This window comes from Xiphophorus maculatus, chromosome 13 (assembly GCF_002775205.1).
Source record: "Xiphophorus maculatus strain JP 163 A chromosome 13, X_maculatus-5.0-male, whole genome shotgun sequence".
Taxonomy (NCBI): domain Eukaryota; kingdom Metazoa; phylum Chordata; class Actinopteri; order Cyprinodontiformes; family Poeciliidae; genus Xiphophorus; species Xiphophorus maculatus.
Genome location: NC_036455.1, coordinates 13127740 through 13152943, shown reverse-complemented (window position 1 = coordinate 13152943; position 25204 = coordinate 13127740). Strand labels below are relative to the sequence as shown.

The 25204-nt window shown below is 40.9% G+C and overlaps 1 protein-coding gene across 13 annotated transcripts in view; it reads left to right on the top strand.

Annotated features, from left to right (window-relative positions):
- The window catches only part of LOC102220865 (microtubule-actin cross-linking factor 1), a 128391-nt gene extending 104182 nt beyond the window's left edge, over positions 1-24209 (top strand). For 7 of the 13 annotated variants that reach the window (XM_023345479.1, XM_023345488.1, XM_023345487.1 and 4 more), the window contains 25 exons: positions 46-201; positions 412-609; positions 704-832; positions 1221-1403; positions 1489-1644; positions 2609-2815; positions 2966-3085; positions 3185-3354; positions 4101-4260; positions 4345-4539; positions 4881-5153; positions 5489-5677; positions 5770-5881; positions 6595-6743; positions 7531-7693; positions 7772-7926; positions 8009-8083; positions 9973-9990; positions 10759-10876; positions 11899-11961; positions 13134-13166; positions 16291-16508; positions 18448-18570; positions 20104-20206; positions 22287-24209. In XM_023345479.1, coding sequence (XP_023201247.1) covers positions 46-201; positions 412-609; positions 704-832; positions 1221-1403; positions 1489-1644; positions 2609-2815; positions 2966-3085; positions 3185-3354; positions 4101-4260; positions 4345-4539; positions 4881-5153; positions 5489-5677; positions 5770-5881; positions 6595-6743; positions 7531-7693; positions 7772-7926; positions 8009-8083; positions 9973-9990; positions 10759-10876; positions 11899-11961; positions 13134-13166; positions 16291-16508; positions 18448-18570; positions 20104-20206; positions 22287-22534 — 3714 coding nt within the window. In that variant the 3' untranslated portion in view covers positions 22535-24209. The remainder of the gene's footprint in view (positions 1-45; positions 202-411; positions 610-703; positions 833-1220; positions 1404-1488; positions 1645-2608; positions 2816-2965; positions 3086-3184; positions 3355-4100; positions 4261-4344; positions 4540-4880; positions 5154-5488; positions 5678-5769; positions 5882-6594; positions 6744-7530; positions 7694-7771; positions 7927-8008; positions 8084-9972; positions 9991-10758; positions 10877-11898; positions 11962-13133; positions 13167-16290; positions 16509-18447; positions 18571-20103; positions 20207-22286) is intronic. The other 6 variants (XM_023345480.1, XM_023345481.1, XM_023345483.1 and 3 more) reach the window with 6 other exon arrangements.
- Positions 24210-25204: the final 995 nt, after the last annotated feature.

Genomic DNA, 25204 nt, shown 5'->3' with positions numbered 1-25204 from the left:
CCCTAGGAACAAGTACATTTTTGAAGCTATATTTTTTCTCCGCAGCACAAGCTGGAGGCGGCGCTGCTGGCTCTCGGTCAGTTCCAGCATGCTCTCTCTGAGCTGCAGGCCTGGCTGAGCCACACCCACACCACTCTGGACACGCAGCGGCCCGTCAGCTCCGACCCCAAGGCCATCGAAATCGAGCTGGCGAAACACCACGTATGTCTGCAACCTGCGTTGTCTTTGCTATTCAAAATTCTGATATTTGGATTTAAAGAGGCCCTAAAACAGCTGAAGAGAGAAACTGACACCTCATTATTTAAGAATGATTTTAATTGGTTTTTTACAGTTCAATGAATAGGTCACCTTTAAACTTCTCTAAGGTTACCGATTCTGATTGTTAAAGTTTAAATCTCCGTGTAAACCCAGGTTTTACGTAACGACGTGCTGTCCCATCATGCCACGGTGGAGACTGTGAACAGCGCCGCCGCCGAGCTGCTGGAGTCCTCTCCAGGCGACGAGGCCAGCCACCTGCGGGATCAGCTGGACCAGCTCAACCGCAGCTGGGAGAGTCTGCTGCTGAAAACCCAGGAGCGGCAGACGCTCCTGGAGGCCGCCCTGCAGCAGGTACGCCCAGTCAGTCCACATCCAGTGAAATCACTCTGAGGAGCGCAGCTGTGAATAATCCAGACCTTCCCCTCTCCAAACCGTCTCTTTGTAGGCTGAAGGTTTCCATGGTGAGCTGGAGGAGTTCCTGCAATGGCTGAGGCGGACGGAGAGCCAGCTGTCTGCCGCCAAGCCGACCGGAGGCCTCCCAGAAACAGCCAGAGAGCAGCTACAGCAGCACATGGTAAAGCAGAGACGGATGGAAATTGATATCACTGGAACGTTTTGTCGTTTTTTAAGTGTGGTAAGATATTTGCACTAGAAACTAGAACAAAAATACTTGGTAAGATTATGTTTTTTTGCAGTGTAGGTTACCCAGGACCAGGAAATATTTTTCCAGAATACACCAACAGTCACCTTGGTGTGCTGTTGCTAGTTATGAAGTGCTTTCTTAAGGACTTTATAAGGCTTTTACCCTCCATTTCAGGAGGTGTTGTCTGCACAGATGCACTTTCCATATGGTCCAAATCAAACTTTAATGAGCCTCATTGTTCCAAACGGATCATTGTCCAGAAAGAGCTTCGCTCACCTGAGGCAGGTGATCATTTCATTCGTGTCGTCTGCGTCTGCAGGAGCTACAGGCTCAGCTGAGCCAGCGGGCAGAACAGTACCACCACCTGCTGGATCAGGGAGAGTCTATGCTGCTGGTCCGAGGAGGAGAGGAAGCCGGACCCGGAACCACCCAGACCCAGCAGAACCTGGCCATGCTGCAGAACAAGTGGGCCAGCCTCAACACCAAGATGGACGACCGCAGGGTGAGTCTGAAGATTCAGCAGTTTCTATTTGGACTGTTGTTTGTTTCTGGATGGTTTTGACTTTAAGCTTTGAAAAACCTTCCAGGGGAAGCTGGAGGAAGCCGTTTCCTTGGCAACAGGTTTTCAGACGTCCCTCCAGGACACCATGAACTGGCTGACGCAGGCCGAACAGACCCTGAACATGGCCCAACCCCCCAGCCTCATTCTGGACACGGTCCTCTTCCAGATCGATGAGCACAAGGTGAGCTAGACTAGACACAAATATTGATAAAATGTGTTTGGTAGGTACGGAAGACTGGAAATGCCCAAATCAACAATGTGTAAGAATATATATGTAACTATCTTCAGTGGTATTGTTTCATTTTTGTTAACATTTCCTTTTATTTTACAAAAATATTTGAAAGACTTTATCATTTTATTGTGTATCATTTATTGTTTATACACTATTACCACTTTTTAAAATATCCCCACGTGTATTTTGAATGTTTTCTTCTGAAATTTCTGCTTTTTAAAACAAATAAAGGCTGCATTTCTCTACTGTTCATCACGTGAGGTTCTAACACATTAGGTATACTTTAGAAAATAAAACGTCTAGGTTTCTTTTGCAGTCATTTTTAATCATACAGATATCTGGGGCAACCAGATGACAGAAACGAAAGTCCAAGAGGAAGTCATTCTTAAGAGTTTTGAAGTCGTAATTACGAGAATAAGTCATAATTCAATGTTCAAAGGTTCTGTTTGACCAATGTGTAGCACATGCACAGTTTTAAATGACAACTTTTAAATCTTGCAATTACTATTTTTATCCTCATAATTTGACTTTAAAACTCTTAATTTCGACTTCCTCCAGGGTGTGGAGGTCGGTACCTGACTTTAGATCAGTGAGAATTGCAGAAATTGCAAATTTCTTAGTTAGCACTGTTAGCATTAGTGGTTAGTGCTAGCCATTAGCAAAAACAGAAATATACACAAGTATAAAAAAAAACCTTTTTATGGTTTGTGGAAATTAAAACAAAATAATGAAGGAAACGACTCTAGAAGTAAAAATGTTAAAAATAATACAAATCTAAGAAAATTTTACTGGCAGATTTATAGAACCATTGAGATTGTATATCCTGAACTTTAGCAGATAATTTGCTTATAATGTTATAAAATCTGCCCTTGGTTTCAGACTCGGGTTTATTTAAATTTCTTTGTCCGTCCAGGTGTTTGTGAACGAAGTGAACACCCACAGAGAGCAGGTCCTGGCTCTGGAGAAAGCGGGCTCTCAGCTTCGCTTCGCCAGTCTGAAGCAGGATGTGGTTCTGATCAAGAATCTGCTGCTCAGCGTTCAGGCCCGCTGGGACAAGCTGGTCCAGAGGTCCCTGGACCGGGGCCGACACCTGGATGAGGCCCGGAAACGAGCCAAGCAGGTAGCTTACCGACCCACGCAACAAAACGGAAAAAGATATAGAGGAATTATTTTCAATCAAAAAAATTACATTTTGTAACTTGAAATGTACGTTTAGTTTAATTCTGTTTTAGTTTAAAGGTTAGAAATTAAATTCTAACTCTGCTCTCAGTTCCATGAGGCCTGGAGGAAACTGACGGACTGGCTGGAGGAAGCTGAGAAAAGACTCGACTCGGAGGTGGAGATCTCCAACGAGCCGGACAAGATCAAAGTTCAGCTGACCAAACACAAGGTACCACACAGAGAAACCCGATCCAAACACATTTCAGCTCCTCTGGTTTCCAGTCCAGATCTCTGCTCACCCTGAAATCTGTTTTTCTCCCTCAATCAGGAGTTTCAGAAAGCGCTGGGATCCAAGCAGCCGGTTTACGACACCACAGTGAGGTCAGGGAAGGCCATGAGGGACAAAGCTCAGCTGCCTGCAGACCAGCAGAAACTGGACCACCTGGTGGGGGAAGTCCGGGACAAGTGGGACACCGTCTGTGGGAAGAGCGTTGAAAGGTACGGAGGACGTGAAATGATCAACATTTCTTAAAACTGTCCTCATATTGTGACAGAATGAGACAGATAATCTGTGAAAAGGATGACCTTCTCCACCTCCTCCCGAGCTACTATTGCTGTCTGAGGAAATGCGCCAAAAACAACCAACCAGAGCCAGTGGGAGATGCTTAGTGCTGTCAATCATCCTCATGTACACGATGCTAAATGTGCTAAAGTTGGAGAAACAATTTACCGTTAGAAACTTCATAATTAATTTTATTTGTTATTTCTGTTCTGTTTTATTTATTTATTTTGGATATTTAGAATATCTCCCAGTTCCAGTGTTAAATGTTCACTAGATCTTAAAGCTTATTGATCTTTGAGAATTTGAGTTTTTGCATTATTATTATGTCATTATCATGATATTACTCATTATCATTTATCGCAATAACTTCTGGGACAATTTATCGCCTAGCAGATCTAGCCATCGTAACTAGCCTGAGCATTCAATACATGCTATGCTAGCTGCAGCGTAGCAGAGAGCAAGAGGGGAGATGGGATGAGTAGCACCATTCAGAGGGTGATTGACAGCACTAAGACCCGCCTCCTGGCTCTGATTGGTTGTTGTTTTCACTGGAGTATGACATGATTATCTGCCTCATAACATATTTGTTATCAACAAATATGTAAAAAATGTTTTTCATAAAAGTTGCATATTCCAGGTTTAACTAAAAATCACTAAAATTGTGTTTTTCTCGTGTTTCCAGGCAGCACAAGCTGGAGGAGGCTCTGCTGTTCTCAGGTCAGTTTGCAGAAGCGCTTCAGGCTTTAGTGGACTGGCTGTACCGGGTTGAGCCTCAGCTGGCTGAAGACCAGCCGGTCCACGGTGACATGGACCTGGTGTCCAACCTCATGGACGCACACAAGGTGGGTCAGGATGCTGACGCAGAAATCAGCTCCTCCTTCCTCTTTTAGAGCAGTGATTAACGCAGGTATGATCTACATTTCCAGGTTTTCCAGAAAGAACTGGGTAAACGAACCGGCAGCGTTCAGGCTCTGAAGCGGTCAGCCCGGGACCTGATGGAGACCGGCCGGGATGACACGGCGTGGGTCAAAGTTCAGCTGCAGGAGCTCAGCAACCGCTGGGACACAGTGTGTGCTCTGTCCGTCACCAAGCAGACCCGCCTCCAGCAGGCGCTCAAACAGGTACAGGAGAGTTTAAATCCAGATCTGGAGGCATAAACCTTCACCCTTTATGCTCCCTACATCAGGGGTGTACAAAGTTTTTGTCGCATGGGTCAAAATTAGTCAAAAATGAAAAATTAAATAATTTCAAGAAAATAAAATCTATGGTTCCTTCTGGTTTGGTATAATTAATTGGTACAGTGATTAATCTGATTAAAATTTTTAATCACTTGACAGCACTGCTATAAATATTAACAAAAGATGGCTAAAATCAAATGCAATTCACGCTTTTTTCCTGTTTTTTTTTTATCCAGAAAAAATGTGAGAAATGTGAGATAATTTTCATTTTTGTCCTCCGTCAGGCTGAGGAGTTCCGCACGGCGGTGCAGATGCTGCTGGAGTGGCTGTCGGAGGCGGAGCAGACGCTCCGTTTCCGCGGCGTTCTCCCCGAAGAGGCCGAGACGCTGCAGCCGCTGCTGCACACGCACCGCGACTTCATGGGAACGGTGGAGGAGAAGAGGGCCGACGTGAACAAGGCTGCCGGCATGGGAGAGGCCATCCTGACTGTGTGTCACCCCGACTCCATCACCACCATCAAACACTGGATCACCATCATCAGGGCGCGCTTCGAGGAGGTGACGGAGACGACTGGTTCTGATAACTACCATGGTTTTATGATTTAAAACAAAAAGACTTGAGTCTGGTCACAATATGACTGAAACGATTAAGCGATTATTCAAATTATTCTAATTTGGTAATTGATTAATCGTTAACTCAAAAATGCCCATATTCTGAAAAAACAAAATTGTACAAAAATCTGTACATTCTGCATTTAAACTTACCTTGGAAATGCCTGAACAAACCTTGCATTTTTTATCCGATTAATTGTCAGAATATTTGATTAATCGATTACTAAAGTCGTTAGTGTCAGACCTAATTCAGAATAAGACAATGCATCTTCGCTGTACAGGTGCTGACGTGGGCCAAACAGCACGAGCAGCGGCTGGAGACGGCTCTGACGGAGGTGCTCAACAACGCCAACCTGCTGGAGGAGCTGTTGTCATGGTTACAGTGGGCCGAGACCACGCTGGTCCAGAGGGACACGGAGCCGCTTCCTCAGGACATCCCACAGCTGAAAACGCTGATCACGGAGCACCAGGTGGGCCTGCGGAGACTCAGCTGGACCTCCAGGAAGTGGAAGTGGAGATTTCCTGTTTGGGTTTAATCCCCTGTGCTGTTTCTGCATTCCAGACGTTCATGGAGGAAATGACCCGGAAGCAGCCAGATGTGGACAAAGTGACGAAAAGCTACAAAAGGAAACCAGCGGAGCCTCCCAGCAGCCTGGCGGAGAGGAGAGGAGCTCGTATGTCACTGGTTCTCCTGTCACCACAGCTAATTTTACTGGCTGATTAATTGTCCCAGAAATATTGTCATTGGAGGCAATTAACTAGTAGCACAAAATGGCTTAATAATGCAAATTCACCCTCTCAAAGACCAATAAACTAATTTCTGAAGAACATTTATCACTGGACCTGGAAGACATTTTAAATATCCAAAATAAACAAACCAAAAATGAATAAAATGGATTGTTTCATATCTGCACTTTGAAATTATATTCATCATTGGGCAGAAACAGAAAAATCTACCAGTTAGGACTATTGTGGGAAGAAAACAGTAAACTATTACAGTCTACTGTGTCAAATGTTTGCTGCATTTTGTGCTGCAAACACAAGAATGAATAGTTTTTATCTCTTATATTATCACAATAGTATCACAACATATTGTGATAAAACTTTAAATCCACATTGATCACCTCCAGACGTCACTACCGCGTTTGGTGGCGGAAAACCGAGGCTCGTCGTTGCCATTTGTCGAGCCCGTTACTATGGAAACAAAAGTGGAGGAGTAACTTGATGTGAAGCTTTTTGTCTCTTTGGTAAAAAGATAGAGCGACACAATGACAACAAAAACTGTCGCCCTCATTTTAATTTATGATGCCATTTATTGATTGGTTTATTGCGACAGGCCGACCTCAGTGGTTTATGATTCCCATTAAACTTTCTGCTTCCTGTCCAGGTAAACACCAGCAGCAGCAGCAGCCCAGCATGCAGCTCTCGGGGGGAAACCCGCGCCTCAACCAGCTCTGTGCGCGCTGGCAGCAGGTGTGGCTGCTGGCTCTGGACCGCCAGCGGAAACTCAACGACGCTCTGGACCGCCAGGAGGAGGTGACGCCTTTTTTTTAAATCGTGAACCACCGAAGTCAGATGGATTCATTATAAAGTTTACTGGACTGGAAACCTCTGAGGATTTGGTGCAAACAGTTAAAGAGCCCTTATGTTAGAGAGAAAGCCCGAGTTCCCTCCTGCAGAATTAGATGGGAGGAAGGATTCATCTATTTCTGCCCAAAATAACTTAAATCCCTTTCAGAACATTCAGAGAAATCACATATAGAAAACCTGCAAATAAAAAAAATGACCTGATTATAATATTTCTAAATGAACATAGAAGTAAAATAAGTGTAAGCACGTTTCTAGATTGTACAAATCTCTAGAATGGAGATCTACAACCTGGCTTTGTGTTTCCTGTAGTAGATATTCAAGTTGTCTTTTCACCAAAGGTTATGTGAGATTTACGGCTCTAAATTAGTTTTATTTAGTAGACTGAGGCCAAAAACAACAACTCGCAATGCAAACAGAAGGATTATTTTTCCATCTTTATTAAAATTTTTGCTGTGACTCTTAAATAAAGAGGATAGGAAGAAAACTCATCTGTCTGATTTTATTTAATAAGTTTGCTATATTTCCACATTTTATTCATTGAAATTCTATAATAGAACGACACAAATAGGGGAAGGAATAGATTGTTTATGAACCTAAAGTAAAATGTATTATGGTTCCCTTTGTTCACACTAAACCTAACCTGTAAATATTCATAACTCTTGGTATGTAATTTTCTTTCTTGGAGCTAAAAGGGTTAAATATATAATAAGTAAAATATTTGATCCATTCGCAGCTCAAAGAATTCGCCAACTTTGACTTTGACGTGTGGAGGAAGAAGTACATGCGCTGGATGAACCACAAGAAATCCCGCGTCATGGATTTCTTCCGACGCATCGACAAGGACCAAGATGGAAAAATCACACGGCAGGAGTTCATCGACGGCATCCTGGCCTCCAGTATGTTCCTCCAGTTCAGTTTCTGCTTCATCTTACCAAATATAAAGGAGTAAAAAAACTTGAAAATGTGTTTCCCAGAATTTCCGACCAGTAAGCTGGAGATGTCGGCCGTGGCGGACATCTTTGATCGAGACGGAGACGGTTACATCGACTACTACGAGTTCGTGGCGGCGCTTCACCCCAACAAGGACGCCTACAGGCCGACCACCGACGCCGACAAGATAGAGGACGAGGTAACGGCGAGGCGGCAGAACAAACACGGCAGGATGAAGCCAAAGGAGCGCGGCTGAACCGGGTCTGTTTGTGTCGCTGCAGGTGACCCGCCAGGTGGCCCAGTGTAAGTGCGCCAAGCGGTTCCAGGTGGAGCAGATAGGAGAAAACAAGTACAGGGTGAGTCTCTGGGTCCGGTTCGGTCCGGATTTAGGATTACATCAAAATAAAGCACCAGATAAATGTGCAAATAAATGTAGTTAATTTAGAGGTGGTAAAAGGTCAGAAGGTCACAGAAAAGAATCACATTAAAACCACAAATATCCAAACATTTTACTGGGATTTTATTGGATTGACCAAATTAAAGGAATTTTATTCTTATCTGTTTTATTCTGATGCCCCTAAATAAAACCAGTCCTGCTCAAAAGGCAGCAACAAATAAACAAACAAAAAGTTAAAGTTAAAAAGACAAGTTATAAAATAAAACGCCATTGAATCGACCTCAAGAACTTTTAGCTCGGATATTAAAGCACCAAATGAGAGAAGTTCAATCAATCTCAAAGTTTTGCAGCATTTCTCTTTTTTAAAATGTATTTTTTGTTTGTGTGCTTTAAGTTTGCAGCCAGTTTCACTGTTTGCTAATAGTCCCAGTAAAATCCCAATAAAAAGGATTAAAGTTAGAAGGTTTTAATGTGACATAAAATGCTAAAAGTTTTTTTTTTTTTTGTGAGGCGTTTTGCGTCTCTTTTGCTCCAGAAACTTTGTTTGTTTTTTTTCCCTATTGTTTGCTTTCTCGGAATAAAGGGGCAGATATTATACGATGTTTTTATTCTTCCTGCTCCTTTTCATTTTATCGATTTGTATATTTTCCTCTATTGTATGTAATTGTTTTGTTTTCAGTGAAATTAATAAATAAACTAAAAAACAAACTAAAGACTAACCTGTAACAACAGTTTCACTGCGTTCAGAGTAAAAACGACACGTTGATCTGCACCTTCACCTCAGGCTTTACATAACCTCTCACTGCGTTTTTCACCTGCTTGTTTCCCACATCATGTTGGATTTGTAGGTGTTCATCTTGCCTGTGTCGACATTCCAGTCACCTGTCACATCTCTGCAGGACTCTGCCATCACCTGACCGTTAATGTGTGAACACGCAGCACAGAAACACTGCAGGTTCCTGAGGAGCTGAGGAGGGAGGGAGGCTGCTGACATGTCTAAATACTCCGAGGAAAACAAGAGCTTCGGTTTTCATGAAATCAGGACTGGGTGATAAATCAATTTTAATAATCGAAATTTGGGTTTTTGAAGAATTAATTTTTGGAAAATCTGGATTTTTTTCACTCTTTGGTTTTAGAGTGAAATCAACTCGCCAGGGCGGCCATCTTTTTTAACTAGGGTTCGGGTTATACAACTAACAGAAGCGATTACTGAATTAAAAGCCATATTTTGGAAATATTTTCTGTCACTTGCACTTTATCTTTTAGAAAAGAAAGTGAGTAAACTTTATTAAAATCAGATCTGGTATGAAATTTTATTTTAAAACATATCGCCCAGCCCTACATGAAATCTGATGGTTTATTTTGTGTCTAAATATCAGAAAATAATAAAAATTGGTGACTTGATCATCTTGAAATTTTCTCTAAATTAATATTTTTGCAGAATTTTCTGGTTTAGTTAGATTTTTTTATAAATAATTTATGGTAAATTAGAGCAGCGCTCTTCGTCAGGAGTCGGCGTGTCTCTGTGCTGCAGCCATTAACTCCTCCTCCTCATTTTCAGCTTCATCTCCTGGATCTTCATCACAATATTTTTCTCCATCATCATCCTCAGGGTGATGATGTCCAGCGTCCGTCTGCAGGACGCTGGACTAACTAACGTTTCTCTGCCTGCGAGTTTGTTTCCCTCATCATCATCATCATCATGCATTCATGTTTCGCACCACTAACTTCCAGCTGGAGCTGCAGATCAGGAAGATGTTTGTCCTGATAAATGTTTCATTCTCGTTCTGTTTCTTCCCCCCCTGCCCTCGTGTTCCTCTGCTCCGTTTCCTGCCGGACTTTTTCTAGTTCTTCCTTGGAAACCAGGTAAAGTTTCAGCCGCTGGTGGGAGCGGACGGGTGGAAGCTGCTTCCATGTTTTCCACACAGGGAAAGCGCTTCTTCAATAATTGATTAGTTATGATTAATCTGATTAACTGTTTCAGCCCTAACATTCAATTCCTACAAGGAAACACTTTATATTGTAAGAGAAAGACTTTCAGTATTCAAGATGGAGTACTAAATACATTACTGCAAGGGAACGCAAAGGAAAATTTTCCCCATCACCCCTAGGGGGCTCTAAACTTCTACCCCTAAAATTTTTCAGCAGTCAGAGTTGAAAATGAGAAGAATAAAGAAAGAAGCAGCTGTGCTCCTTTGTGGCTGTGCAACTTGGAAGCAGCTCTCGCCGTCCGCTTGTGTTCATGCTGTGATTTGTTTGACTAATTGCACAATGCGAGGCGAGTGACAGCGACACGGCTGAAGTGCTAATTAGTGGTTGGGTGAAAATATGGCGTGCTGGAGCTGGGAAGCTGCTTGGAGAGACGTCCAGAGAAATCCTCCTGGGTTGGTTTTGCTTGAAAATGAGCTTCGCTGGGTGAATTTTAAAAAAAATGTAACTTTTTTTGGGTCCATAAATTAAGGTTGATGCTTTGATTTGAGTGGCTGAAAATTGGTGCATGTGTTTTTCTCTGTGATTGCATGACTAGATCCAGTTTTGGTTTGTGGGTTTCTCTGTGTTGGATCCTGAATAAATCCATTACCAGTTCAGCTGACTGGGTTTTCCCACTCGTGTTTCCTCTCTGAACCTCCTCAGTTCGGCGACTCCCAGCAGCTGCGTCTGGTCAGGATTCTGCGCAGCACCGTGATGGTGAGAGTCGGCGGCGGCTGGATGGCTCTGGACGAGTTCCTGGTGAAGAACGATCCGTGCAGAGGTGAGTTCTGTTAGAACCCGGACGGGATTTCCACCATCGTGTTTCACGTTTACCTGCAAGAACCTGACTGGTTCTGGATCTTTACCATCTTCAGACTAAAAGCTGTTAGTTATTTGAGTTGCTTGATGCCTTGTCTGGCTGGAAAGCAGCTAAAAGTTCTGAAATTGAGCAGATGGATGCAGGAAAGGAACAGAAAGTGAGTTTTTCTGCACCTGTGGTCACATTTGCTGAATTTTCTAAACATGTTGAGACTCTGCGGTTGTAGATGAAATATTCTGCTTTACAAACTGTTTATTGTGTTAAATTCAGGTTAAGGTCAAAACGATTAATCAAATTAATTGTGATTAATCGACAATTGAAATAATTGTCAACTAATTTAGTAATTAATAGTTAACTGCAGTATATTGACTCAAAAAAAGCAATTGCTGAAATAACAATACACTTAGTGCAGTAATTAAGCCAAAACTGTACAAAAGTTTTTTATATTTTGCATTTAAGATAAAAAAAAAAAAACCAAACAGGACTCAAGTGACAAAGGTTTAGCTTCACTTTGTTCAAATTCTTTAATAAATAAATATGTTAAATATCTTTTGTTATCCAGTAAGGGATCAGGTGCGTCTCTGTTCAGTTCAGTTGTTGGCTTCAGGTTTTTATAGTTTTAAATGATCATATTAACAGTTTTTATCTGGACTGTGATGTTTCTAGCTGAATATTTGAACCAGTCAGGCTCTTGGATTCATGATCACACACATTAAAGCTCTGAAATGACTTCACGATGTCCAGCCGTCTGTCAGCAGGTGACGCAGTGAAGATCTGATCGTCTGTTCCGATCGGAACGATGTCTCTTTGTTCCCATCCTCTCCATTTGAAGTTTTATTTCCATGTACTCAGACTCTTCCCTTCCCTCTGTCTCTCTCTCCATATTTTATTAAATTAAACGGTAGTATTGCATGATGCATGGTCCTCAGTTTTTCTTCCTCTCCTCCTTCCATTCTCCCTCCCTTTTTTCTCTCTTTCCTCAGTGAAACATCCAGGACTTAAGATTCTCCGCTCCGATTCCAGTAGCTCCATCTCATCTCGTATAGGTTGGATTTCTCTCACATTTTCTCTCAGCTGCGTGTCTCTTTTTGTTTCGTTTTTACCTGGACAGTCCCACCCAGGTGTCTTCCTTTTCTATCTCTCATCGCATCATCTTTGCCTCTTTTCTCGTTGCTGATTGTGATCTCCAGACTAACGTAATGTCTTCCCGGTTGTACTGTTTCCCCCTGCTTGGAAAAGCTCTGAAATCTTTGAATGTTGCCTTTTTTTGGGGCGACGGACGCTCATCTGGATCCTTTCGTGTATCTAAAGTGTTTTTTATACAACGTTTCCAAGAAGTATCGCCTCTGCACTGCAAAAACATAAAATCTTACAGGGTATCTTTGATCTAGTTTCTAGTGCAAATATCTTAGAACACTTGAAATGCAACGGATCTCACTTAAAAGTAACTTTTCAGCACAATGTAGGAGCTTGGCTTAAGTCAATAATTCTTTAACATTGGTGAAAAAAATACTAATTATAAGTGAAATAATCTGCCAGTGGAACAAGACATTTCTAGCATTTACCAAATATGTTAGCTTACACTACCATGATAATCCGTGTAGTACACCAGTAAGTTTGGTTTAGAAGTCAAAATGAGCTAAAACGCTAATGCTAGCTTAATACTATCAGCATTATGTTGCGTTAGAGCTAACATGTTAGGCGATATTAATTTGGTTTATTCTGTAAATCAGCTTACCACTGGTGAAATAATCTGCAAGTGGAACAAGACAACGTTTGAACTCACACGTGAAATTGGCTGCAAACAGATGTGCAGTTATACAACCGAACGTCTTTGAAAAGACGCTACACTGCGGAGATTTTTCAAACCAAAAAGAACTTAACTTATTGCCAGAAACCGTCTTGGTGTTTTACTAAAGTCCTGGGGCTGTTTTTAGAAGCAGGTGAGACCGAAATGGAAGAATGAAAATGTGCAAAATGTGAATTTTAGATAATAAGTTCCTTTTAAAAAAGCTCCTATATCTTGCTGGAAAATTACTTTAAACTTAGTTTTGTTGTATTTCAAGTGTGCTAAGATACTTCCATTAGAAACAAGACCAGATCTACTTGGTAAGATTTTGTGTTTTTGCAGTGTGCGTGTGTTTGTATTTGTGTTCAAAACTTTCTTCATCCCACCTCGAGCATGCAGTTATTTCACATTGTCTCTTGTGTCTCTCAGTGACAGTCACTCCTGGCTATTTCTGCTGCCGAGGTATCTACACTTTCCTCTCTGTCTTTCGCACCTTTTCATTGATCTTATAACTCCATCTGTCCGTCCAGCTGTCAGCCTCCATCGTTAACATCAGCTGTCTCACGTGTGTTCATGTTAGGGGTGGGAAGCAACGGTTACTCCGCGTTACGATGAATGATTAAGCAATCATACGATAGTTGCAAGTTTCTTCATAAAATCTCCCTGCAAAAATCAGAGAGGTACCAAAAATGTGCCTTATTGTACAGATTAAGCATCAACCTATGTCTCCAGATTATTGCCCCACCCCTACTCCATGTTTGTGTTGTTTCTAAATGTTTCTGTGCACAGATGTTGCCTTCAGTCTTGTCTCTGTGCCACATGTTTGCCTCATGCTTTCTTCACTCACAACCAAAGCAGGACCTGGCCAAGCCCTGGTCTTCTAACGCCATCTCTTAGCGATGGTTAATAACGGCTGTAAAGACAGTTTAATGTGAAAACCGCTGATTTGTTTTAGCCTGAGGAGGTGTAGTGCTTTTCTGCAGAATGCAAAAACAGCTTTATAAATATAAATTCAGTAGTTATCGATGGTTAATGGGTGAGCTGTCGTTTAAATAGAGAGGGGCGGAGCCTACGACCCGGGCGTGGCCAGGCTGGGTTTCTAACAGCGCTTGCTTCCAGAGCGGCTCCTTTAAATGTGATTGCTGGTTGGTGGGAGACAGAATTACAGGGTGCACCTGGCTGGCTGGCTTCATGTGGGGACATGATTGCAGGCTGCACCCGTCTGAACTGACTGGCCGGTTGCTCAGGACGACGGCCGTCCAAGCTCACTTTATTTCCTTTCATTTAGCTTCGATCTCCCTCCTCACTGTCTCTCTGTGGCTGGCTTCTCCGGGCTTTTTTGTTGTCTGCTGGCGCTGCTGCACCACTTTCCGTCCAAGAATGCTGCCTGAGTGTTTTAAGACGAAGGGAGAAACCCTGAACAAGCGTGACCAGCCTACAGTAAATATTTACGCTCACGCTGTGCAAACACAGAGGAGCTGGGAGAAACGTACCAATTAATCAGAGAGGAAGCTACGCAATGAAAGTGCTGCAATCATTCAGGGAACTTAGGATTTTCATTCATGTCAGAAAACTGGAGATGCTTTCAATGTTTAATTAGGTTCAGAGTTCACATCAACATCTGTTCAAGTGATTTATTGTTGTAGTAAAACCAAACTTGGTTTTTCTCAGCTGAAATAAACTTTCAGGAGCTTCATCCTGAGTTGGTGTATGTTTTCTGCGTAAAAGCAGCAATAAAAGAAGCTAATTCTGATCTCAACTTCATCATATGTTGTTGACCAATTCCTCCAAGAAGTTCCAATGCTATGATCAAAACTATTAATGCAACTAATTCAGTCATCATTCGCAAATTTTAGGTGAAGGTACAAACTTTTCTGCAAATCTGTCTTAACGTTTTCTGTGTTTCCTTCTTTTTTTGACCAATCACTGCGACTCGGCTGAATTTTGACCAATCACTTTAGCCGTCGTCTAATTTAACTTCCTGTTCAAAGCTGAACCTGCAAGATGAAAGCATGTGTGATGCTAAACAGTAAATTTTTTTAAATAAACATTTTGAGATATTCTGCAGGATTTGCTCATACTGTGTAAACAATTCACTTTGACTTGAATGATAAATATTGACTTATTATTTATACTTTCTCTTCAGGACATTATTTTATTTGTATTAGAGGTATTTGGAAATGTTATTCGCTCTTTAAATATTTACTATGTTAAAACTGTCTTTTTAGGGAAGATTGTGTGTAACTATTTCAGCTTTTTTGCAAGGCTGAAATGATTAATCGTGATTATTCATTTATTGAAATAATCGTCAACTAATTTAGTAATCGATTAATTGTTAACTAGAGTATACAAATTCAAAAACATAATTTTCTGAAAGAACAGAGTAAAAGTATTAACATTTTTAATTAAAAATGAAAAAAAAACTTCTTTGTTTGTAAATATTTCACCCAGAACTCCTCATATGGCATTTTTAGCTTCACCTTTTGCAATCCAGTTATTAGTCAGTTAATCCACAAATTAATCACCAGATCAACTCCTGTCTGTAAGCCGATCAGAAAGGGCTGAACTTTTCACATGTTGAGGTTGGAAGTTTTTGTTGTTGTTGTTGTTTTTCAGTAGATCCATCCTTTGCTAGAAATGATGAAGCATTCATTAAAGGAACACCACAATGTATGGAATGTTGTGGTTAAATGAAGAAATTGCAGAATATGCCACTTTTTTTCATCCAATTAATCAATAATCATCAGAATAATTGATAGAATAATAGATTACCAACACAATTGGTTGTTGCAACCCTACTTTTTTTAAGACCATGTTATGGCAACACTAAAGCTTAAAAATTGCAACTTTGACCATAATCTTTTCAAAACGTGCTGCAAAATCAATCAATTTATGCTACACAATCACAAAAACCATGGCAACATCCTAGAAGGACTGTGTTGTATATGTATGACTAGTTAAGACTTCTCCACAAAGGTTTAGAAGTTTGTTTCCCATAAAGCATGAAGGATGGGGGAAGAGTAGGAGGAAGTATGTGAGACAGTGGTGAGGTGTGCGGTCTGAGAGACAGAAGGATTATAATGTTTGCAGATGACATTGTGATGTAACAATAACTGCAGAAGGGAAGGAGAAAGCGTAAGTAGGATGGAGACTAGTGTTTCTGGAGGTTTACAGATGTTCTATGATGAATAGAAGAGAGTAGGTGGCGCTGGAGAGGTTCAGGTTTTCCTTTTCAAAGCTTAAGAAGCAGCAATAACAGTGTGTCTCACGGCCGGTTGGCTTTTGTTGCGAATATTGAATTTATTCTCCTTCCTTTGCACTTGCACAACTTCACTTTCCTCCTCACAACCTTTAACCTCATGACCTCCTGACCTTTCCACTGCTCCAAACACGCACTCTGCTCATGCGCACTCTCAAATGAAACCGCACCGACTGTGATGTCTGCAGCCAAGGAAGCACCGACTCTCTCTCCCTGACTCTGCTCGCTGCCTCTGCTGCCCCCTGCTGGAGGAGCAAAGATAAACCAAAAACAACAGAAAAACTGACGATTTGTTTCTGCTCTCTCTGTGTTCGTCTCTGTCTGCAGCTCGAGGTCGCACCAACCTGGAGCTCAGGGAGAAGTTCATCCTTCCTGAAGGAGCGTCTCAGGGCCTGGCTGCATTCCGCTCTCGGGGTCGACGCTCCAAACCGGGCTCACGCAACGCTTCGCCAACCCGTTCGTCGTCCTCGGCTTCCCACAGCGGCGCCTCGCTCCCGTCGGCTCCCTCCACACCTGCCACACCGACGGCTTCGGCTTCATCTAGGGTACAATTTTCTGTCTTATGACCGCTAAATCAGGTCATTCTTAAAAAGTCTTAAATTCACACATCTAAAATTAAGGCCTCAAGATTATAAAATCATTTAAAAAGGTAAGTTAGCCTCTAATACGTTAATTATAGGTCTTAAATTTGGCCTTGGCTATTTGATCTCATATTTTGTGTATTTTTTCTTGGGGACTTTTGTGACAACTTCATTGTGCTCTAACTTAAGACGCTAGCGCACTACTAACTTTCCCGTCCTAGGTAGCTAGCCTATTTTTTGGGGGGGGTTTTTTGCACACATCATTGAAAAGTGTCACCAGTTGGTTGGACAAAGTTGCATAGATATAGGTCTGAAATTTACTTCATAATGGTCTTGAAAAGGCTTTAAAACGTCTTAAATTGGAGTTGGTGAAACCCTGTAAATATGCCACATCGTGAGAAAGCAAGAAAAACCTTCCAAATGTCGCATGTGAAGTCTCAAACTCATAAAATGTGGTCTTGAGTATTATTTTTAAAAGTGATATGTTTTATTTGCTGGCCATTTTTTATAGTTTTGTCATCAACAACGGGGTTCTCAAGAGTTTTGTGCTAATATTTCTTAAAGATTCAAGGAAGGAGCTAGAAAGTTTCTACTAATTCTGGAAGCCATCGTCTCTGACAATTTTATTTGAACTTTGAATTCCGATCAACGCAGCAACAAAATATAAGGCCTGGCTATAATTTTGTTTTTTACAAAATAGTCAATGTTTATGAAAATAAATTCATAATATGATATTTATTTATTTATTTATTATGAGTTTATTTTCATATGACTTTATTCTCGTTATTTATTTTTTTTGATAATTTTTTCTTGGTATAGCTCTAATACTCCGTTACATTTTGCCAAGTACGTTTTAATTTCTTGGATGGCTGTTTTTTTTTACTTAACCCTCTATGGCAGGGGTGGGCACTCCTGGTCCTCGAGGGCCGGTGTCCTGCAACTTTTAGATGCATCTCTACTTCAACACACCTGAGTCAAATAATGAGGTCGTTAACAGGACTCTGGAGAACTTGACTGCACTTAGGAGGAGATTCAGCTGTTGGATTCAGGTGTGTTGGACCAGGGAGACATCTAAGAGTTGCAGGACACCGGCCCTCGAGGACCGGGAGTGCCCACCCCTGCTCTATGGCATGGTGTTGCCCTCAGGCAACAAACCACATAGCTGTACCTCACATTGCTCCTTTATTTTATTTTTTGGGGGGCATGATTTTTGACATATTTTTGTCCAAAAAATAGTTCTTTTATGAATATAGTTTTTGTTTGATTTGTATTTCATTTCTCATAATCAGTGTAGACAATCTTGGTGTTCTAGACCAATGTTACCCTGAGGCAACAAACCCAAATCTGGTTCCAGGAGGTGTCAGAGTCCGATTTTATGATTGACATGTAATTAGGGACCACCAAGCTCCCAAAGAATGCAGGAAAATATTTCTTCCCCACAAAAATAAAAAGTCATGCCATAGAGGGTTAAGTAAAAATACGTTGGTTCCCACATTGGTTCTGCTCTTGAGTCCAGGTTTTGAGCCTGACTGCAGGTGGTTCTGTGTGTATTTTATGTTACATGTTTATCGTCATCCTCTTCTTGTTGAAATCACCACATCCTTGACTGTAAAGTTTTATGTTTGTTCTTTGTGTTTTTTCTGTTGTTTTTTATTTTATTTTTTATTTTTTTGCCTTCTCTCCTGTTTTCAACCCTGCTAACATCCCATCAAAAAAAAACTTCCTGCATCGCCTGGTTCTCTGTTTGATAAAAAAAACAAATTATAACCATTTCTGCTGAACTGCTCTTACACAACAACACCCTGCGCTGCCCTCCAAACCTCCTCCTCCATAACCCGCTCCCTCCTCTTCCTCCTACGCTGCTTGGCTCTGCTCCCTCCTTTCCTTCCCTTCTTCCCTTCAGTCCTCCCTCACTCACTCGCGTGACTATGCCAAGCCCTGGCTTGCACACAGTAAAACTCCAACGCCATCCAAGTGCCACTGCTGCCCAGACTTCGGTCACAACCACAGCGCTCCTGGGCACGAGGTAACGCACTCACCTCCAACCTACCCACTCGCCTCCCCACCCTGACCTACGACCCCTGACCCTTCTGAGCGAGCTACTGCACTAACACTGCGGCTATAAAAAAATAATTGGGAAAAACTTAAATCAAGCAATTAAAGTAGTCTGATTTTGTTGTTTGTTGAAAGAAAGGGATGTTATTCATTTTAGGTCCAAAACTTTAAATAATTTTGCACAGATGTTGTACAAATTTATTCTGTTACAAGAAAAGGTTTTGAATCACTTTCTTTAAAAACATTTGCTATATTCAGCCAAGTTTAATAAATTAAATAAAATCTGTTTGAAAGTCAGTTTTTCCAGTTAAAGCCTCTAAATATATGTGGTTCTACTTATTATAAAAGCTTGGTTATAAAAATGCAATCAAGAAAATTATGTTAATAAACATTTTTACCCTGATTAAAAGTAAATAGTTTTGACATACCAGATTTGTATCATTCGTGAATTGCAGTTTGGGGCCACACAAAATCACTCCAATGGCCACCAATGGCCCCTGGGCCACACTTTGGACCCCCCTGCTTTAAAGGTTGTTTGTGTTGAAATTCAAAGTAAATCCTAATAGGGTGAAAACTAGCTGGGCTGCAGCATCAATGGAAAAACAGCCTTCACTGGAAATTCAGATATACATAAAAAGTTCTTAAACTATATATAAAAAAATAAGACTAATAATAATAGTAGTAATGATAATAGTAAACTGTACAAAACTAAAACAAAAAAATATTGTGCAGTTATTAGAAATAGAAAGATCGGACTATTTCCAATTGAGTCTGATCACTTTTCCAAAAATGTACTTTAAGTGGATGTACAATAATATTGTTCTAGAAATAATATAAACCGGTTGTTCAGAGACTAGCAGAAATATTGTTGTGACAGCTAAAAATTGTTATATAAAAATAAACATTTCACCTCAATAATTTAATTTAGAAATAAATCATTTTTTATTTTGATTATTAATAAGTCAATATATTTGTTTTGTGATTTATTTTAGTTGCTTTGTAAATACCTTTATAGCATAAATTTTCAGAATATTTTCTTTTGCTGCCACAATTTAACTGGGTGAGAATTTGGAAATTGGGGAAAATTGATTTAGGCATTAAATAACCTGGAGCAGGTTAACAAATTGGTCTCATAATGTCCCTGACATGATGCAGTTTAGAAAATTTTGTTTTGTAGGCTTTATTCCAAACAAAAAATTGGAAATTAAAAATAATATTTTAAAAGAAATCTGAATAATTAATTCTATCAGCCACTTAACTATTTAAATGATTCAAATAGTAATTTTTCCTCAGAAATATTTGTCTAGTTTTCATGTAGTACATGAATTAAACACCTTCCACTGTTCGACTGTAGCGTTGTGTTCAAGTGTAACTGTGTTTGTGTGTATGTGTTTTAGATCTGTCCGTGTTGTTACATGTTTTTTGTTTCTGTCAAACTGTTGACCCGGTTTTAAAATGGCTGCTCTCTCAGCTAACCTGAGGTCATTCCTGTGTTGTCCTGCAGGGGGCGGCGTCTGGCTCCAAACTGAAGAGGCCGACGTTTCACTCGAGTCGAGGTTCGCTGACTGGAGAGAACGGAGGAACTGCGCACAGCAGCAAACGCACAGGTGAGTTCACTGCAAAAACACAAAATTTGACCAAGTACGTTTATATAGTTTCCAGTTAATATACCTTACTGCACTTGAAATAAGACAGAACTAACTGAAAAGTAATTGTTCAGCAAGACACAGGAGCCTGTTTTAGGTCAATAATTCCTTAATATTGATAAATTGTACTAGTTCCACTGGCAGATTATTTTACTGGTAACATGAGAAAATGTTGTAAATGGAACTAATACAATTTATCAATATTAATAAGTTACTGACTTAAAACAAGCTCTTTAATTGCAAGTTAGTTCAAGTGTACTGAAATATTGGCATAAGAATACTTAGTAGTATTTTTGCAGTGTTTACACTTGTTCTGATTCTTTGAAGGGATGCATAAAATCCTGAAATATATGCAAATACAAAAACAGGAAATCTTCTAGTGCAGATATCTTAGTACATTCAAATTAGATAAATAACTTTGCAGCAAGATATAGCAGCTTGTTTTAAGTCAATAATTCCTTAATATTTGTTTTAAAAAATATTATTTCCACTGGCAGATTATTTCACTTATATAAGTGAAAAAGGTATATACCTTATTCCGAGCCCCCATGAGGCTTTGCGTGACTTATGGGCGCGACTTCCGCCGCAAACCGGAACCGCCATTTGTTTACATGTTAGCAACTCGCTAACCGGCTTTCGTCAGAACCTTTAGGCTGTAAAATATGTGGGAACAACAGCTATCAAAGCTTAAATGTGACAATATTGTTTTACCGCAACCTACAGCTATTGCGGAGAGGGATGGCAACTTGAAGATATGGCCGCATTTCTTCAAGTCGCACTAGCATAGTTAGCTACCACTTTAGCATAGTTAGCTACCCGCACTAGCATAGTTAGCTACTTCACTGACTCAGTTGCTTCGGATGCAGAAGCGGGTTTTCTTCCGTTGGCTTTTTATCCACACAATGAAATGAGCACATAAAACATTTTGGGTTCTCTGTTCAGGTTTAGAATTTTTAGCCAAATTCTTTTTATTTGCTTATCTGTCGGTAGGCGATGAAAACTACCGCTTTTGTTTTGGGAGCCGTTCAAAACACACTTGCTGCTGCAGCCACAAACTAAACGTGATCTGATTATTAGCGCGCAGCCACGAACAGCACAAGTTACCCGAGCTCCACAAGAGCATCTTACGACACTGTCCATTGTCAAGTTGCTCTCTATAACAGGTTAATGTGCGATTCGGTTCGGTTCTAGTCCAGCATTGCGGTCTGAAGCGCAGCTGCGGTCATTTCGCCGCTGATTTGCAGCGACACTCAGGAGAACCTCGAGGTTCAGTTTGTGATGGACTAAATAATCCCAGATATGTTATTTTGTCTTATAAATAAATTTTACTGACCCAATCATAATGATTAAGACTCAGATCATGAACTTTATTACTTTTTAAATTCAAACTAAAAATAAAATTCACATCACACCAAGCTAATATTATGTAGTTCTGGTGTTTTATACTAAACCTGCAGCTCAGATCTCTGACCAGCTTCTCTGCTTTTCTCTTTATTACTGTCAGATCTTCAGAGAAACGAGCTGCTAGCAGCGATGCTAATTTACGTCATTCCCTTACAAAACTTAACGATCCTGTTCCTGTCGCTCCCTGTGATTAAACTCACAATTACGATCCTCTGTACTGAGCAGCTCTCTGATAGCAGACGGTGTGTCCGTAAACAAGTTTGACTAAATATTGTATTGTAACCGATAAGAGAGACGTAACTTCTATCATGAATATAGATTTGCAACCCTACAAATTACAGTGAAATATTGCTACTTCCGGTGGGCACCAGAAGCAAGACCTATAATCGTTTTCCCAGTAACCTCCCAGGAATAAATAAGGTGGATAGCGTTTTTCCTTTGCTATGAGCAAAATAATCTCAGTGGAACTAATCCTTTTTACAAATATTAAGAAGTTGTTGGCTCTTATATTTTGCTGCAAAGTTAGTTTTGTCTTATTTCAAGTATACTAAGATATTTGCACAAGAAACTAGACCAAAAATGTTTGGTTGACTGGGTTTCAGTTCCACGCCGGCTAACAGCTAACTCTCTCCATCAGATTCAAAGCGAGGGGCGACGACGGCCAGCGGTCCAACCAGCCGCGCTGGCAGCAGAGCGGGCAGCCGGGCCAGCAGTCGCCGTGGCAGCGATGCCTCTGACGCCTCGGAGCTTCAGGACTCTCGCTCCGTCTGCTCCGATACTTCAGACACGCCAAGGCGGCCCGGCAGCGCCGCTAAACCCTCAAAGATCCCAACTATATCAAAGAAGGCTCCCAGCCCCAAGACGCCAGGGTCTGCGAAGAAGTAAACCAGCTGAAGAATCGATCGGTGTTCTTGTTCTTATTATTCATCCAGACGGCTGGTGTGAAAATCCTGCACTATAAGTGATGTTTTTCCGGGGAATGAAGGAGATGGCGATCCGAGTAAATCTCCCTCTCACTCCTTCCCAAGTCTTGAAGACATGCACAAGAGGAGAAGGTCTCTGGACCAGAATCCGAGGGGTCAGCGAGAACTTTTCCCCCCTTTATGACCCCGGTTTGCCTTCCAGTCTCCTCTTCTCAAACGTGATGCTGCCTTACTTTATGTTACACACATTGTCGTGATCACATGTCCATCTTTCTAACTGAAAGCTGGACATGTTAGCTTTACGGGCACACTCGGACCCGTAGAGCGCGGGGCGCGGTGCTGCGCGGATCGGGGCACGCCGCCAACGCCGCAGCTACACAAACAGAAAAAGAATTGTGGGAGAATTATTTTTACTTGTGGTCCAGATGCCTCAAGGATGCGTCAACAGAGAAAATATGCAACGACTGCCATGTCTGTCGCTTGGCGAGAAAACCGTCACCTCAGCAGTGGCGGAGCTGAGGAAACGCTGTCTGACGCACACACACACTTCCTGAGAGGATCGGTGGAGGTGGTGACTCCGCCCAACCGCTGGAACGCTCCCGTCAGCCCCAAGCGTGCATTTCAGCAAAGGGCGGTGTGGTTTCCTTTTCTCCTTTTTTACACAAAAATCACAAGCTAGCAATAGAAAGGACTATTTTTACGGTGACAACTAACAGCACATTACTGACAATATACGACATGCGTAACCTTAACATGATGTTAACAACCGTGTTCGCAAGAGTTCGACAACCAGCATGCACTAATCCTCTGCCGCTGTGTTGCCCTTAGTGACCCCGCTGCACACACACACACACACACACGTATCGTGTGTGTGTTTGTTACAGGAAGCAGCAGAGGTCATTGACTTGAGTCACTGTATGCAAAATTTTACTTTGCAAATGTTTTCTGATTAATTTATGAACCAGTTGGACTTTTTTGTTGTTTAGCTTGAAAGACAGATTTATTTATTTTCAGTTTTTTGTCATATCACCGTCGGCAGAGTGATTTAGTATTATGGTTAAAGAAATTATGAATTTTTTGTACCGAGAAGATGCCCACTCCGCTTTTTTTTGTTGACATGGTTTGTGTGTAAAAGCCTGTTTCTAGTCTGCTATTGTAACATTACATTGCTCATTGGGGCGCCCTCTAGTGGCAGTCTTGTTGTTAAATTTTCTTTATCGCTAACAACTACATTTTCCTGACCAAAGGGGTTTGCCCTTCATGTGTAGAGATGAACCACAGATATGAATGACAACGTCTCTTCTAGGTTTTTTCCTCAAAAGTCCTGTTGCTGACAGGGCCACGTTGTCTAAGTGTTTTCTCAAATTAAGAGATGAAGTTTATGGAAACTAATGAAATAACATCAAGAAGACATCTTAAGGTTGATTTTTATTTATTTATTGTCTCTCTGAGGGGGAGTGATGGGGAAATGATTACTCCACCTTTTTGATGCTGCAGTCCTCTCAGTGTGATGAAGTCAACATGGAGAGAGGAGGGGGTGTTACAGGGAGTCACTTGTGTAAAACGAAAACAATAAACTAAAATTATAAACTTTTTTTCTGTTTTTGTATTAAAAAAGTATGCTTGCAATAAAACTACCCCTAGTCTTGTTTTTTCTTTGATTCAACACTCATCAAACTTTTAGAGTTTTAGAAATTAAAGTCCTGAAGATAAAAATCTAATGGAAACAGGTGTGGCAACAAAATGGCTGCACCAATAAACACATTCAAAACTGTTCTTATAATTGATGATGCAGTTCTTATAATTATAATTCTTATAATATTCTCTACATGGTGCACAGTGCCCAATGGTTCCAATATCAGGAAACTGTGACCCATGTCAAACTCCAAGTATGAACCCATTGGAATAACTTAAGACACAAATATTCCAGACTCGTTTTAAAAACGCCAATTTTAAGACTAAAGGCCAGAACTAGTATCTACAGTCTTTCTCCAGGGAAAAAAGTGGCGATCCTGGATCTTCTGCTTTGCGAACACCAGCCAATAGCAGGTCAATTAGCATTGTGTAAGGTATTTAATTTTCCCAAGATGAATTTTTCTACAATTCTTTTAATGTAAAAAAATCCATGAATACCGAACCACAAATAGGCAGGGATCAACGGTAAGTCTGTTAAATGTGTTGGCAACTGCCTGGTAACTATCATGCCACTTTCTGGTGCCCATTTTGAATAGGTCATTAGTATTATTAAGTTAGGGACTTTTTCTTGGTGCAAAATGGATTTTAGATATTACAAAAAAGTTTTTAAAATTGGACTTTTAAATGATAAACAGATTAACTGAGTAAAGAGAGCAACATTTTATATTGAAAGTGATGCCTGAAATCTTACGGGGAAAATGTATCCAGTTCCGTTCTCAGTATATAAATAGAAGTGTTTACAGTCAACATTCCCTAAACAGTTAATTCTAAATTTAAAGCGCTTTTCCAGTCATTCTTAACCACTCAAAGCGCTTTACACTAGAGTCACATTCACCCAGTCGCACTCACACATTTATACACCGATACGCAATTTGGGGTTAAGTGCCTTGCCCAGAGGCACATCGACATGTGGCAGGAGGAAGCTGGAATCGAACCT